We start from the raw sequence: 13,024 nt of genomic DNA, 5'->3' as shown, positions 1-13,024 counted from the left end.
ATGTTTTATCATGTTTAGCAAGAGCTCAAGCAAGGAGATAGCAGGTGCAAAGATGGGAAACCAAACCTCAATCTATCTAGCCACCCCTACCTCGCGACACGATGACGAAATGCCAGTTCGCCGATGTAGTTTTCGAACAACTAACCCAAAGGAAATGTTGCATATCTTGTGTAAGTTGTATTTAGGTACACATGTATGGTGCGCATCTAAAGAACAGCGTGAGAATCTAAAAAGAACTTTAAAAGAGGAAACTATTCGAGTTCTTTTTAAGTCATTGAGCAAAAAATCTAGTTTACTCGTCATCCTTGTAAGGGTACTCCTCTGGGATCTGCTTCAGAAGCTTCACTCGGAGCTCGTATGCATCGTCTCCATGGAGCATGTCGCGAATCCAAGTGATTTCAGTCTTCATTGACACCTGCCATGACCCCCAAAGTTATTTTCACTCAATATTTGCCTATTTAAATACATTTAAATATGGTAGAAACGCGCATATTACTGGAATCGAGATGCTTAAATTATGAGAGGGCAGTTAAGCTATCTCATAGTAAGTTTTACAATCCTAACTTTGGCGGGAACTTCCAACTACAGCCTAATTGGCCTTGTTATCAGCATGGAAGCTAACATCAAAGACCCTGTTCGTGACTGAAAAAAAAAGCTTACACATTCTTAGTTCAAGGAATCTAGTAGCTTGCTCGGTTTCTGAGAAAAATGTGTAAAACATGTACAAGTGATTGCAGAGCTCAAAGAGTAATCTCCATTGACCTACTTGGAGCCATAGGATAGAAGCTAGGAACTAGGTCATACATGTAAGACCAACTGCTATTGTGGAAGTGTAATGCATATAGAATGAATGGAAGTTTCTAAAAAAACACACAGAATGAAGTTAAATAGGCAAAAAGACAGTCGCCGAAACTACATTAGGCAAGACGTGTGTCGGTGCATACACAGGAAGGAGAGAGTTCTTCATAAGCATGGATTCATTAGTACTATGACATCAGAAAGTGAAAACATGCTTGTTTGAAAGAGAAAACCAACAAGTAACAAGTCTATAAGAAATTGAAAACCAACCATTTCCAATGCTCCTCGTATAACTCCACTTAAGATGTTACAGTAGTGAAGACCTTGGAAAGTATCAGGAAGCTCAACAAAGTCTACCAATGGATTATCATCAAGAACAAGGCTGAAACTGCTTCCCTCAGGATCCCAATTAGACACAGATGCGGTAACCCCTAAGAACATTTTTAAACCAACCTGCTTTATCAAACAGTGAAATTTGATTAGTAAAAATATTTTCAGTGCTACATTACTAATAAAAAAAATATACAGCCGAAGAAATCAGACATTTAATAAGAAAAAAACGAAACCAAGCAATATGACAATACAAACTAATCAAGCAGAAACACAACGCTACTTAATAGGCTATAAATGGAATTTCATTACTATTTGTAAAGGCCATGTTGCCATTAGGATTGGTGTAACCAACCATAAAAATTGCAAACAAACGATTGTTGACATTATTATCTGTTTTCAACAACATATGATTTTTTTACACAATAAGGTTGCAACTCAAGTAACTTGGCTTCCAAGTCTGAAGAACTAAGTGATCTATCGTCAATACATGCGCAAGTAAAAATTGGAAATTCGTGAAGTTAACTAACTTCCTCACAAGCAACAATCACATCACAATACAATCAAAATTATCTTAGAACAGAAAGGCATGTTCTTCAAAATTGTGTGTAGTCAAAGGCCTAGGAGAAATGAGGAACATGGCTAAAGTCTAAAGATAAAGGAAATGAAGAAATGCCATTAAAGTAATAAAAGTAGCAAATTTCTACAATAACCACACAAGACTAAGTCATTCCAGCATTCGATTTATATATAGAACTTATTTATGCAGAACAATAACCTTCTGAAGAACAAATTGGCGAAAGTCTAAAGATAGAGGAAATGAAGAAATGCCATTTAAGTAATAAGAGTAGCAAACTTCTACAATAACCACACAAGACTAAGTCATTCCAGCCTTCAATTTATATATAGAACTTATTTATGCAGAACAATAACCTTCTGAAGAACAAATTGTCCATAATAAAAACCACAGATAAATAATTAAGGTGTACTAGTTCAATGACACAAAATTTACTTAGCTAACTTAATGACTTCCACATCAAGTTGAGGTTCATCTATCTAGGTACATCAATAAAGATACAAATGCTCATGATAAAAGATCCATAACCAGGCAACTCAGGGGTTACGTTGGAAAAAACAAACCAATCCATTTGTAGATGATTAACAGAGAACTTATATCATCAGCCTTGATGCACATACAGAATATTAACAAAGAGAAGAAAAGAATTCAGGGTTCAAACTACCTTTGCAATTACATCAGCTGTCTCCTTGAAGTCAACACATCTAGATACATTGGATTTGGCCAGAAATTCATCAATCAAGCGGACGCCAATGTTATATCCCCTACATGATATTCAATTATCTCGTGACAATGATGTAATACCATAAATCAATATTAAGAATAGTAGTGCTAAGCAGGCAGTGATAGACTGTAATAAATAGAAACTATCACAATAACAAGAACAGACTATAAACGACACCAAGAATTATCTACTTTAGAAGTAGATCATCATGTAATTTCACAAGGAAATCTATAGAGTATTCTTTATCAAGTTCCCTAGAAAACTAAACAGATGACAAAGTAAGTTCTGGTCCTTAAGTGTCGGGTATTTATGCTTAGGGCTTCCTTTTTCATCTTTTTCAATTTGTCTCTTAGACATTGCAATGTCTTAAATTGGGTTAAAAAACTAAGTTTTGGAGGCTTGGTTTAAATACTAATTTGGCCTGAATTTCAAATTTGGATCTTGCAGAACTGAATCGAGTTCATTTTGGCACGTACTTATTTGATTAAACTTGTAGATCTCACGATCAGGTACTACATTTCACTAGATCGTCAAGTGACTGATGAAGATGCGATTTAAGAAAAACAAGAGTACTGCGAGAAAGGGCAAGGAGGAGAAAATAACACGTACATCTGATCTAGCTGCTTGTTGACCACATCGACCTCCTCCAGATCCGTGAGGAGCTGCCGCACCATCGCCCCGTACGTGAGCGTGAACAGCTCCGCATTCTGAAAACACCGTTAGCGAGATCAAATCATCCGTACCATGGAATGAAACAAGAGAACTAGGACAACACGATTAGGGCCTCTGATTTCGTCGAGGCTTCTGCAGTGTTCATTGGGCCTACCACGCGATCGATACTGGCGAAGATCGCGTCTCCGCTCTTGGGGACGAGAGGAGCCATTCTTCGCTCGCTCCTCCTTGTCGCTCTCCTTGGCTTCTCGTGGCGCAGGAAGGACTTTCGCGGCCGCGGGCCCGCGGCCATGGAGCCATCGCGTTGTAAAAGAAACCAGCGCGCTATCGGGTTTCGGATACTAAACACAAAGGGAATCCGCTCCGGTTATAAAATAATTCCAGCAATAATTAATTAAGTAGATTTATTTATTTATTATATATTTAAAAATATTTGAATACTAAATAAAAGAGTATTTCTCATTTAAAATTGGACAAAAATTAAAAGACCATTTTATTATTTTTTATTCCCACGGTCTTTTTTTTTTTTTAAATAAAAGGACATCCCCTACATTTACCTCTTGTTAGTCGGTATTATTTTTATTTTTATCTCCTGTCTAAACTGATCAAACACATTATAATAATTATAAAATCATAATTACTACCTCATGAATATTAGATAAATAAGTTAAATTTATAATTTCAATAGTTATAAAATTATAACGGTTACAATTAGATTGAATTTGTAGGTACAACAGCTAGAATGATCATAACTATTACTATTGGATTGTATATGTAATTATAATAGCTATTATAACTATAAATTTAATTATGACAGCTACAGTTTTTATATAAATATTTTTAACATATTAATATTAAGTATAGTAGTTATGAAAATAATAGTTGTTACACATCGTGCTTAATCGATTCCATATTTAAGTGAGAACACATTGGATAATTATACACATAGTAGAATGAGGTGTCTTATTAATAAAAAAATCAAATTGATTGTTCATAATTTTGGAAAAGAAAAAGATGTCTTTGACTTTTGTCCTTTAAATTTTTTATTTTAATACTTTAAGTTAATTTAAATTATTATATATAAATTATTATTATATCAACTTAATTAAAATTATTTAAATTTAATTAAAACTTCTTTAAATTAACCTATTACAATAGTTATTATAATTTTATAAAAATAAAACATAATAGTAACAATTTTATAATATTTTAAAATCAATTTTAATTAATTTAAATAATTTTAATTAAATTAGTAAAGAGTATTTTATAGAATAATATTTTATATATAATAATTTTAATTAAATTAAATTTATTTATTTTAATGGTTATAAAGGATATTTTTAAATTGATAAATATATTGGCTTATTTTTTATTTTTTAAATAATTCATGGGATTCATTTTTGCTTTTGTTTTTTTGAAAAGGGTGACTTTTGATGGCAGTGAAAATGAGGGGTTTCTTTTGAATATTTGCCCAATATTTCTTCCCCTTCTCTCTGTCATTGGTTTGGGGTTTCCAAGTTCCTTCTTTCCTTCGCCGGCTTCGCTTCTTCCCTTCCCTCACTCCTGAAAAGATCTGGCCGCCTTCCGGCGAGCTTCTCCAGGGATATCGGACCTCATCTTGCTCGTCTGTCTTCTTCAGGGACCAACTTCGCCGAAACCCAAGCTTCGATCGAGTAAGGGGACCTGACGCCGACGGCGTGCGGCGATGTCATCAGGGAGGCTGCGGAGGGGGAGGTGAACGGACATGGCGAGGGGCGCGGCAGAGTGGGGGAGGGGCAGCGGCGGCAAGTGCTGCCGTTCCTTTAGGCGGATCACCATCGTGATTTGCTGCGTTAATCTGGTCGCGTCGCTCCTCGTGATCCGTTGGTTCTATACTTCGTTTTTCTTCTCTCTTTCGTCTGGTTTCAGCACCAGTTCTCTCGCTGGTACAAAGATGATCCATTTCTTGTTTGTGATTTGTGCACTGACTTGTTTTCGCGATTTTACTGCGTTGTTGTTGCGGGTTTTACTCCTTGGAAGTTTTGTAACCGCAGATCAGCTAAAGAGGATGGAAGAATCGATCCGGGTTCGAAGAGAATTGGAGCCTTTGACCCTTGTTAGAGCAGTAAGCTCACCGGCTTAATTAGTATTTTAAATCACACGATCTGGGATCAAGAATTAATGTTCAAGTTTTTTCTTTTCTTTTTTTCTTACATTGGGCTTGAGTAGGCGAGGAAGCTAAAAAAGGAGTTCTCCAGAGAAGAGAAGAGAGGACTAAAGTTGCCTCTACCAGTGAAGCAGAAGTTGGCCCATGAAATTCTGCATAGGTTAGAAGGCGTTGACAATACTAACACGACAGAGCAGCAAGGTTAGTCATCCTTTTGTTTGATTGTTGTTATTGATCATCTCTTTCTCTTATGTAATTTTTTGCCAAATTGTTTGTGCATGGACAACTACACGGTTTGCTCGCTCAGGGTGAAATATCATAGGCCTGAAAATTTTACTCTTTGCATTTAAAAGCATCCTAAAATTTGTATGGAAATCCTGTTTCAGTCGGATTTTAGATAGGTCTAAGCTCATGGTTTGTTGGATTATCAGTATTTCTGATTTAGAAAATTTACCAAAACATAGTCTTCATTTTACGTGTGCTTTGTGTAAAATGCTGGCTTGGAGCTTGTCTTTGGTTGGCGTAGGTAACTCAACAACTGCATTTTTTTTCACTAGTATAAACTTTCTGTAAATAGACTTGCTATATTATATGGAGCTGACTGTTGGACTATTACTCAAGCACATGAGCAGAAGATGAGAGTTGCAGAAATAAAAATATTAAGGTGAATGTACAGACATACAAGGATGGACAAGATAAAAAAAAATGAAAATATTAGAGAGAAAGTTGGGTTGTACCTATTGAGGGAAACTGCGGAAGACATGTTTAAAATGGTACAGATATGTATGTAGACGGCCAATAGATGCTCCAATTAAGCGATGGAAAACTATGACAAATGTGCACATCAAATGAGGAAGAGTAATACCAAGGAAAACTTTGTTAGCAACAATAAAAAAAAATAAAATTTATTTAAATATAAATGATGATATAGTAAGGGATAAAACTCAATGATTCATATAGCTAACCCACCTAGTGGGATAAGATTTGGTTGTTATTGGAATATAAACTTTCTTATTCTAATTAGAATCTCTTTGTTGTTTAATTAGAGCCACTTGTTTTCATGTTGCATATCCATAATGCAACCGATTTGGGACTACAAAAATAACTAATGTAGGCAACTTTTAGCTTACATTGATTCTTCCATTTGCAATATCTACTATTTCCAATTATGATAAGCACCTTAGTTATGAACAGTTAATAGCTTTTTAGCTTCTGGCAGTAATTAGTTAGGCACTTAATAATTGTTTAAGGTAACACTTGCAAGCTACTAAATAGGCTAGCTTAGGACTCTATGTCAACTTGGCTTGGTTTGAATTAGTTCAAATGAACTAAATAATTTTTTAAATTGCATATGTAGATATCATATGCAGTGTTGCTCTATCGTCATCTTCAATGTCCACCTAAGTGATGCAGCTTAAAATGGGGCTTTTAAAATTATGAAGTAAATAATATGAGTAAGTGCAATTTAGGAATATATGAATATATGTATAATATAATTCACTTTATTTTTTGAAAGAGATCATCAATACATTGATGTAAAAGGTAAATAATAAACAAATAACTTCAATAAATCAACTAATCTCAGACTGTCGCTAAAGAACTGAGGGTTGGTGTTAAACTACATCCATGTCTTGCATCCTACATGAGAATTTATTTTTCAAGTACAAATTTTCTTTGAAATTAAACTTTAGCACCAAGAGTGTAACAGTTCCAGTTCCACACACTGATTGTTTTAATTTTGGAGCAGCTGCATTGAGCTTATGGCGTTTTCAGAAGCTTGAAGATATCAGAAAGGCAACAACTTTAAATTTAAGCATCTCTAATCAAGAAGCAAGTATGCTATGATTGCTTATGCATTTATGTTCTTTTGCTACTATTGTGATTGTTCCTAAATATATCTTTTGTTGTTTATAGAAATGTTGAAACGAGCATTGAAGACTAATTGGCCTAGTTTAATGGAAGAAATTGGACTCTGGATGCCAACTAGTGTTATTAATAATGAGCATGATGATAAGCCTGAAAACGAACGGGATATTGGTAAATCTTTTTGTCTCTCCAAATTTTTTTATAAGTTTGTTTCTTAACTACAACAGTTGGCATCTGTGTTTTTTCTTTATTTTTTTAGTCAATAGTGGAAATCTACTAATTGATAGTTTTGTTGTTTTCAAGTTATGATGGATAAGTTTAGTATTTCCTTTAGTCAATCTAGAGCAACTAATTTAATGTTTTTTACACTGCATTGAAGAGATAATTCCTGGTCGACCTATGCCACCTGAATGTCATGCTGAACTTCATACTGATTTTGATGGAACTGCTGTTCGATGGGGTCTTACCCACCATAAAGAAAGTGCAGCAGATTGTTGTCAGGCTTGCTTAGACCAGGCAAAACGCGCAAAGCCAGGGGAAATTAAGTGCAATATATGGGTTTACTGCCCATCAGAGTTTGGGTGCTATTCACCAGATATATATGAACACAAGCATCAGGAATGTTGGCTGAAGCAAGTATGACAGTTTCTTTTTAAATTTTTTTTTTGTGCATCTGCTAAATTATTTCACCACTGAATCTCAGATTCTTCCTCCAGTAATTACACAAACGACTCATCTCTTTTAATTATGAAGTCAGTTTAAATGGGGAGAGAAAAATGTAGGAAGCATTTCAGAAAGATGGGATTAATGTCATTCACCAAAATTATCATACCATTTTCACTAGCTAGGTATATTACTTGGACATTATTATGAGTATATTCAACGTAGGTATGACTTTTGGCGTCCAACACATCATTTTGTGAATTTTAGTGTTCATCCTACGCATAGTTATGATGAGAATTCTTGATACTTGTATGACCAATATTCATCATCTCTTATCTAATACTGATCGAGTGTTGAATATAGGGACTTAGGTCTTGTGTATCTACAATACGTTGACAAATCAAGATTTATATTTTTTGGAACTTTTTCCAGAAAAAATAATTTTGGAATGCTATTCCATTAAAAAGCCTGAAATTTTCATTCAGTGGCAACAATTGACATCTAATCAAGTATCTAAATTTGGGTTATATTGCCCCACGGATTGACAATAGGTCTGGGTCAATTCCTAACGGGCCCCCCCCAAAATTTACCCTCTTCCAGATAGTGCGGGGCTGTTCTAGAGTGGGGTCGCTAAGGTAGTAGACTGATTTCACCTTCTTGGCATAGATCTTGAACCACTTTGAAATCTAGCATGTTGCCTGTAAAAGTTACTATTTGACTTACTGTTGAGCTTAATTGTCAAAATGCTTTCTTGTTGTAGTTTGTTATATACTACTCTTTAGATCATAATCTCCATAATCATGCCATAGCAATGTGTTCCAATTTTTTTGCTTCTCATGCTGGGCAAATGTTGCTTGAGTTATTAAATTTAGCAACAAGTGAGCTTATGTTCTGATATTTTATTGTTACTTATTTCCCATTGGATGATAAACATGCTTTGTTGCAACTAATCACATATTTCATCAAGTACTAATTATTGTTGGATTAGCTTATAGTTCTTTAATTCTTTTTTCACTAAATTACTTTTTTCTTGACACCAAGTCTCTTGCTTCTCTGTCACCCTTTCATTTAGCTGCATGTTCTCCTGTTAGCGCCTTGATTCGGTTTTGATGAATAATACAATTAGGGCATTCACTATCACTTGGGCATCTGACTTCTATATCATGTACCTGTGATGTCTCTAATGGATGTGGAGCATCATCGAGGTAAGGGGGATTTTCTACCAATGTATTTTGGGGTAGGGACTAGTTCACTAATAATCTATCAAATTAAAAATAATTATTTAAACAATGCAAATAAAAGTTATGTGATAGTCTTCGATTTTTATCTTTTCAGGTGAGACTTTGTCCAACATAACTCTTACCTTACTAATATGTGGAGTAGACCTCCACTTATTTATTCGTGGATCTTTAATATTATATGATTTTTGAATTGAGACATGCTCCAAAAATCATACCTGTTTCATTATACTCAATCTTAAATAAATAATAATGGTCATATAAAAAATCACATTTACCATTAAAAAAAATTACAGCCAAAAGACCAACAAATCCCTTTAGGTATGAAACTGAAGTGGTTGTTTGATATGTCTAACTTTGTGAAAAAAGATCCCCGATGGTAAGTAATTGGGGAGCAATAAATTGATGAATCGTTTCAATCCAATTGAATCTATCTAGATTTTCAAAATCATCTACAATATCTACAAGACCTAATGGAACCTCATATGTACTAGAATAAAATAACATACAAACAAATATATACAAAATGTATAATTTACAAAATACTAAAACATCATTATCTACTTCAACTCTATGAGAATAGAGTTTAAGCAACTCCTCAATTCTTGATCTAGTAGGTTCTTTTTTATTAGAGAAGCAAGTAAGAAAAAAGTCATCCATTAGTTGAGTTCATAGGAACGGAAGCACCTCTATCTGAAAGCAACAGAGATACATCTCTTATAATGAAAGTAATTGGGACACCTACAAATTTACAGTGATTAATTTTCTATTATTTGCTTCTTACTATTAAAAATAGAAAATGTACCTGAAAATTTAAAGATTTGAGATTTTGAATTCCAATTTTGATATATATTGACTAGTAGACCATGAATTTGTTGAATATTTTGTATGTCCAAAAATACAGCAAAAGGGGATTGTTTAATGATCGTTTTGCGTCGATCATGTAAACGAACTAACCCACAATCGTGTCCTTTCATTGTTGGACGGCTAATAAAAAACTCATTAAAATAACCTAACACACTGGTCCATTGGAGTTTATGGCCAACATCATGACTGGAATTATTCAAAGTGTACATTAACATAAATAAACAAATGCCCATATGCACAAATAATGGTTCTAAGATTTTGACATATAACAATATGTTTTCTGACTTCTATGTTTTTATCAATATGTTGGGATGGTGCTATTTTTCATATGCAGTATATACTAAAACACGTTGGTGTGACTTCTGTGTTTTTTAAAATTGGGTGGTGCTGGTTTTGAGAAACCAGCATTACATTAGTGGTGGTTTTCTAAAACTAGCACCAATGTGTCCATTTTTTAAAACCAGCACTAATGTAGTAATCAATGGGTTTTTGAAAATCAGAACCAACATTGGTGGTGCTAGTCTTTGCAAAACAGCACTAATGTTGGTTATGGTCTTTGCAAATGAGCACCAATGTGTAGTTAATGGGTTTTTGAAAATCAGAACCAACGTTGGTGTTGGTCTTCAAAAACCAACACCAATGTGTAGTCATCAATGAGTTTTCGAAAACCAGCAGTAATGTTGCAATTTTTGAAAACCAACACCATCATGTTCTTCGAAATCAAGCACTAAAGTATTCTCCCAGTGGTTTTTAAATAACTGGTTCTTAGAAACTACGATGGGTAAAAGACAAACACTCAACATACTTTCAAAACACCTTTTTGTCTCATTTTGAAACAAGAGTAGAAAAAGGAGAGGAGTGAGATGATCAGTGTAGTTGTGAGCGAAAACCCTAACTCACTTGGCGCGAGCTAAGAGTTGAAGAAGATGACTTGTATCTAGGGTTGGAAGCAGAGGAAGAGAGGAGCGGATGAGCGGCGAAGATAGTTTAGTGCTTTCGTTTTATGAAAGAGAGGGAAGCGAAGGAAGAGAAAGAGCAAAAATAAGCATGCACGAAGGATGAGAGAGATTAAAACATTCAAATTGACGCCGCATCACCAAGGTACGTCTCTTGTTGCCTACGGTCGCTCATATAAGGATATGCAAAGTATAAAATATATATATATATATATATATATATAATTTTTAACATGCACACTCATGAGCGACCCTCGTAGGTCCGGATGCCCTCCCTAGTGCCCCAATTCTCAAAAGTGAATCGGGGCGCCCGGACCTGTGAGGGTCGCCCATGAGTGTGCAGGATATCAAAAATCTCTCTCTCTCTCTCTCTCTATATATATATATATATATATATATATATGATTGCTTATCTTGATCATCTGTTATATTTTAAACATATTTCAGTTCAGTGCTGAGAAACACTCCAAACTGATTGAATTTGGGACCATCTTAATCATAAGTTGTAGAAGAAGAAACATCAATTATAGGTCAAGGATATCTCAATTTTTAATGTTAAAAAGCCGACTTTTGAAATATAAATAGGAAGATTTAACTGATAAAAAGAGAAACTACATGTGCAAGGGATTAAAAAGATACATCGATGCACCATTTATAACTTGGCTAAGTCATTTACAAGCTGTCTTCTTTCCCTAATGAGCATTCTTTCTACTTTGCCAAATGCAGGCTGATAAACCTCAGTTGAACTTCAAAGACAAGTACTCAGAGTCATACCGGAACGATCACCCAAATGCACCCATCGTCGTGCCTTGGATGTCAGGCATTGTCGGTGTATAGCCTCACAGAAAGAAAAAAGGATTTTGCCATTTCACAGAATTGACTACATGCAATGCGACCGGGAATTTTTCAGTGTGATAGTGAGATTTCACATCTTTATTCTTTATGCTCCTGTAAATTGTATCGGTGGCATCTGATCTCGTTAGGGAATCAGTTCTTGGCTCCACACATTATTTTTTGATTTGCTGAGCATTTGGATGATTGATGTCATGGGTTTGATTGAGGAATTTTCAGGTTGGATTATGATTATGATCATGGTCACTCTTACATGTGTTTACGAGAACTGAATTAGATAATTGCGTTCCAATATATTTATTTTATGGTGTGTTTAGATCAAATGAATAATTATGTTCTAGTGTTCTATTGGACTAAACATTTTAGACGTTTGATCAAGCTGATTGGGTCGGTTGATCCAATTCGATTGGTCCGTATAGATTATCTAGCAGAGCCAATTGGTTAGTTTGGTTGATTAGGACAGTCCCATTGGGTCAATCGGTCCAGATGATCTAGTCAGATCGGTTATTTTGGATGGTTCACTTGGTATATTCAAGTTTGTTGATTCCAACTAGTTGGTCAAGTCAGATCAATTAGTACGATTGAACCAACTACATCAAATGGTCCGATCAAGAATTGATTAACCAAGTCAGATCATTAACCGGGCATGTTAGTCAACCAATCTGAATTGATTAACCCAAAAGGTCTAATCGGGTTGTTGATAGTCGACTTATTGGGTTAACATGACTCAATTAGTTGATCATCAACCAAGGCATCGGAATCACTCTGATAGGATAATCAACTTATTGCAAATTGCAGGAAGATATAACAGTCATCAGACTTTATCATTGAACAAACATTACATCTTACTCAAACAATGTTTGATAACTCAAATGGGATCCTCCAAACATTGCACTCGATTGACCCAAACTAAAAAATCAGCTTTAATATGGCAAAAGTTTTTTAAGAAAAACTTCAAAACTTTTCGGCAAACCGGGCACTGACAGTTCTAAGTTTGGAGTAGACCTTTCCTGCTGGTGATCCTAATATAAGACTGCAAAGAGAATCTCGAGCAATCTTTATGTTCAGGAAAGACCCCAGGATGTGGATCTTACTATCTGCAATCACAATCCGAGTTCTTGTAGAATTTTCGATAGCGAATTTAGTTTTGCCTCCTTTTCCTGACAGCCTGCCGATTGCTCGAGAAAGGTGCTCCCCTCGTAGGGTCTTCACGTCCTTGATCTCAAAGGTATCGACATAAAGATCGTCCAGACGCAACAGAGCAATGGCGTCTGCAACATCAAACCCAAGCATGAAAGCATGGACAAAGTCTGCGCTCTTCTGCAAGTTACTAAT

General features: G+C 35.1%; 3 protein-coding genes across 3 annotated transcripts in view; 1 reads left to right on the top strand and 2 right to left on the bottom strand.

The window, feature by feature from the left end:
* Positions 1-124: 124 nt before the first annotated feature.
* On the bottom strand, positions 125-3,391 carry LOC122007181 (trafficking protein particle complex subunit 3-like). Its single transcript, XM_042562989.1, has 5 exons — positions 3,256-3,391; positions 3,039-3,136; positions 2,370-2,469; positions 1,069-1,251; positions 125-415 (listed from the first exon to the last, which is right to left on the bottom strand). The coding sequence occupies exons 1-5, from the start codon at positions 3,310-3,312 to the stop codon at positions 293-295; spliced, it is 561 nt and encodes a 186-aa protein (XP_042418923.1). The 5' UTR covers positions 3,313-3,391; the 3' UTR covers positions 125-292.
* A 1,201-nt stretch (positions 3,392-4,592) lies between these two features.
* LOC122007178 lies at positions 4,593-11,994 on the top strand. The gene is made up of 7 exons (XM_042562985.1): positions 4,593-5,026; positions 5,135-5,205; positions 5,310-5,448; positions 6,995-7,081; positions 7,162-7,284; positions 7,493-7,749; positions 11,564-11,994. The coding sequence occupies exons 1-7, from the start codon at positions 4,846-4,848 to the stop codon at positions 11,672-11,674; spliced, it is 969 nt and encodes a 322-aa protein (XP_042418919.1). The 5' UTR covers positions 4,593-4,845; the 3' UTR covers positions 11,675-11,994.
* A 487-nt stretch (positions 11,995-12,481) lies between these two features.
* The window catches only part of LOC122004739 (pre-rRNA-processing protein pno1-like), a 728-nt gene continuing 185 nt past the window's right edge, over positions 12,482-13,024 (bottom strand). The window contains exon 2 of the mRNA XM_042559579.1: positions 12,482-13,019. Coding sequence (XP_042415513.1) covers positions 12,644-13,019 — 376 coding nt within the window. The 3' untranslated portion in view covers positions 12,482-12,643. The remainder of the gene's footprint in view (positions 13,020-13,024) is intronic.

Source organism: Zingiber officinale, chromosome 7B, assembly GCF_018446385.1.
Source record: "Zingiber officinale cultivar Zhangliang chromosome 7B, Zo_v1.1, whole genome shotgun sequence".
Lineage (NCBI taxonomy): Eukaryota > Viridiplantae > Streptophyta > Magnoliopsida > Zingiberales > Zingiberaceae > Zingiber > Zingiber officinale.
The sequence above is the reverse complement of the archived record's forward strand: the minus strand, read 5'-3'. Positions and strand labels throughout refer to the sequence as shown.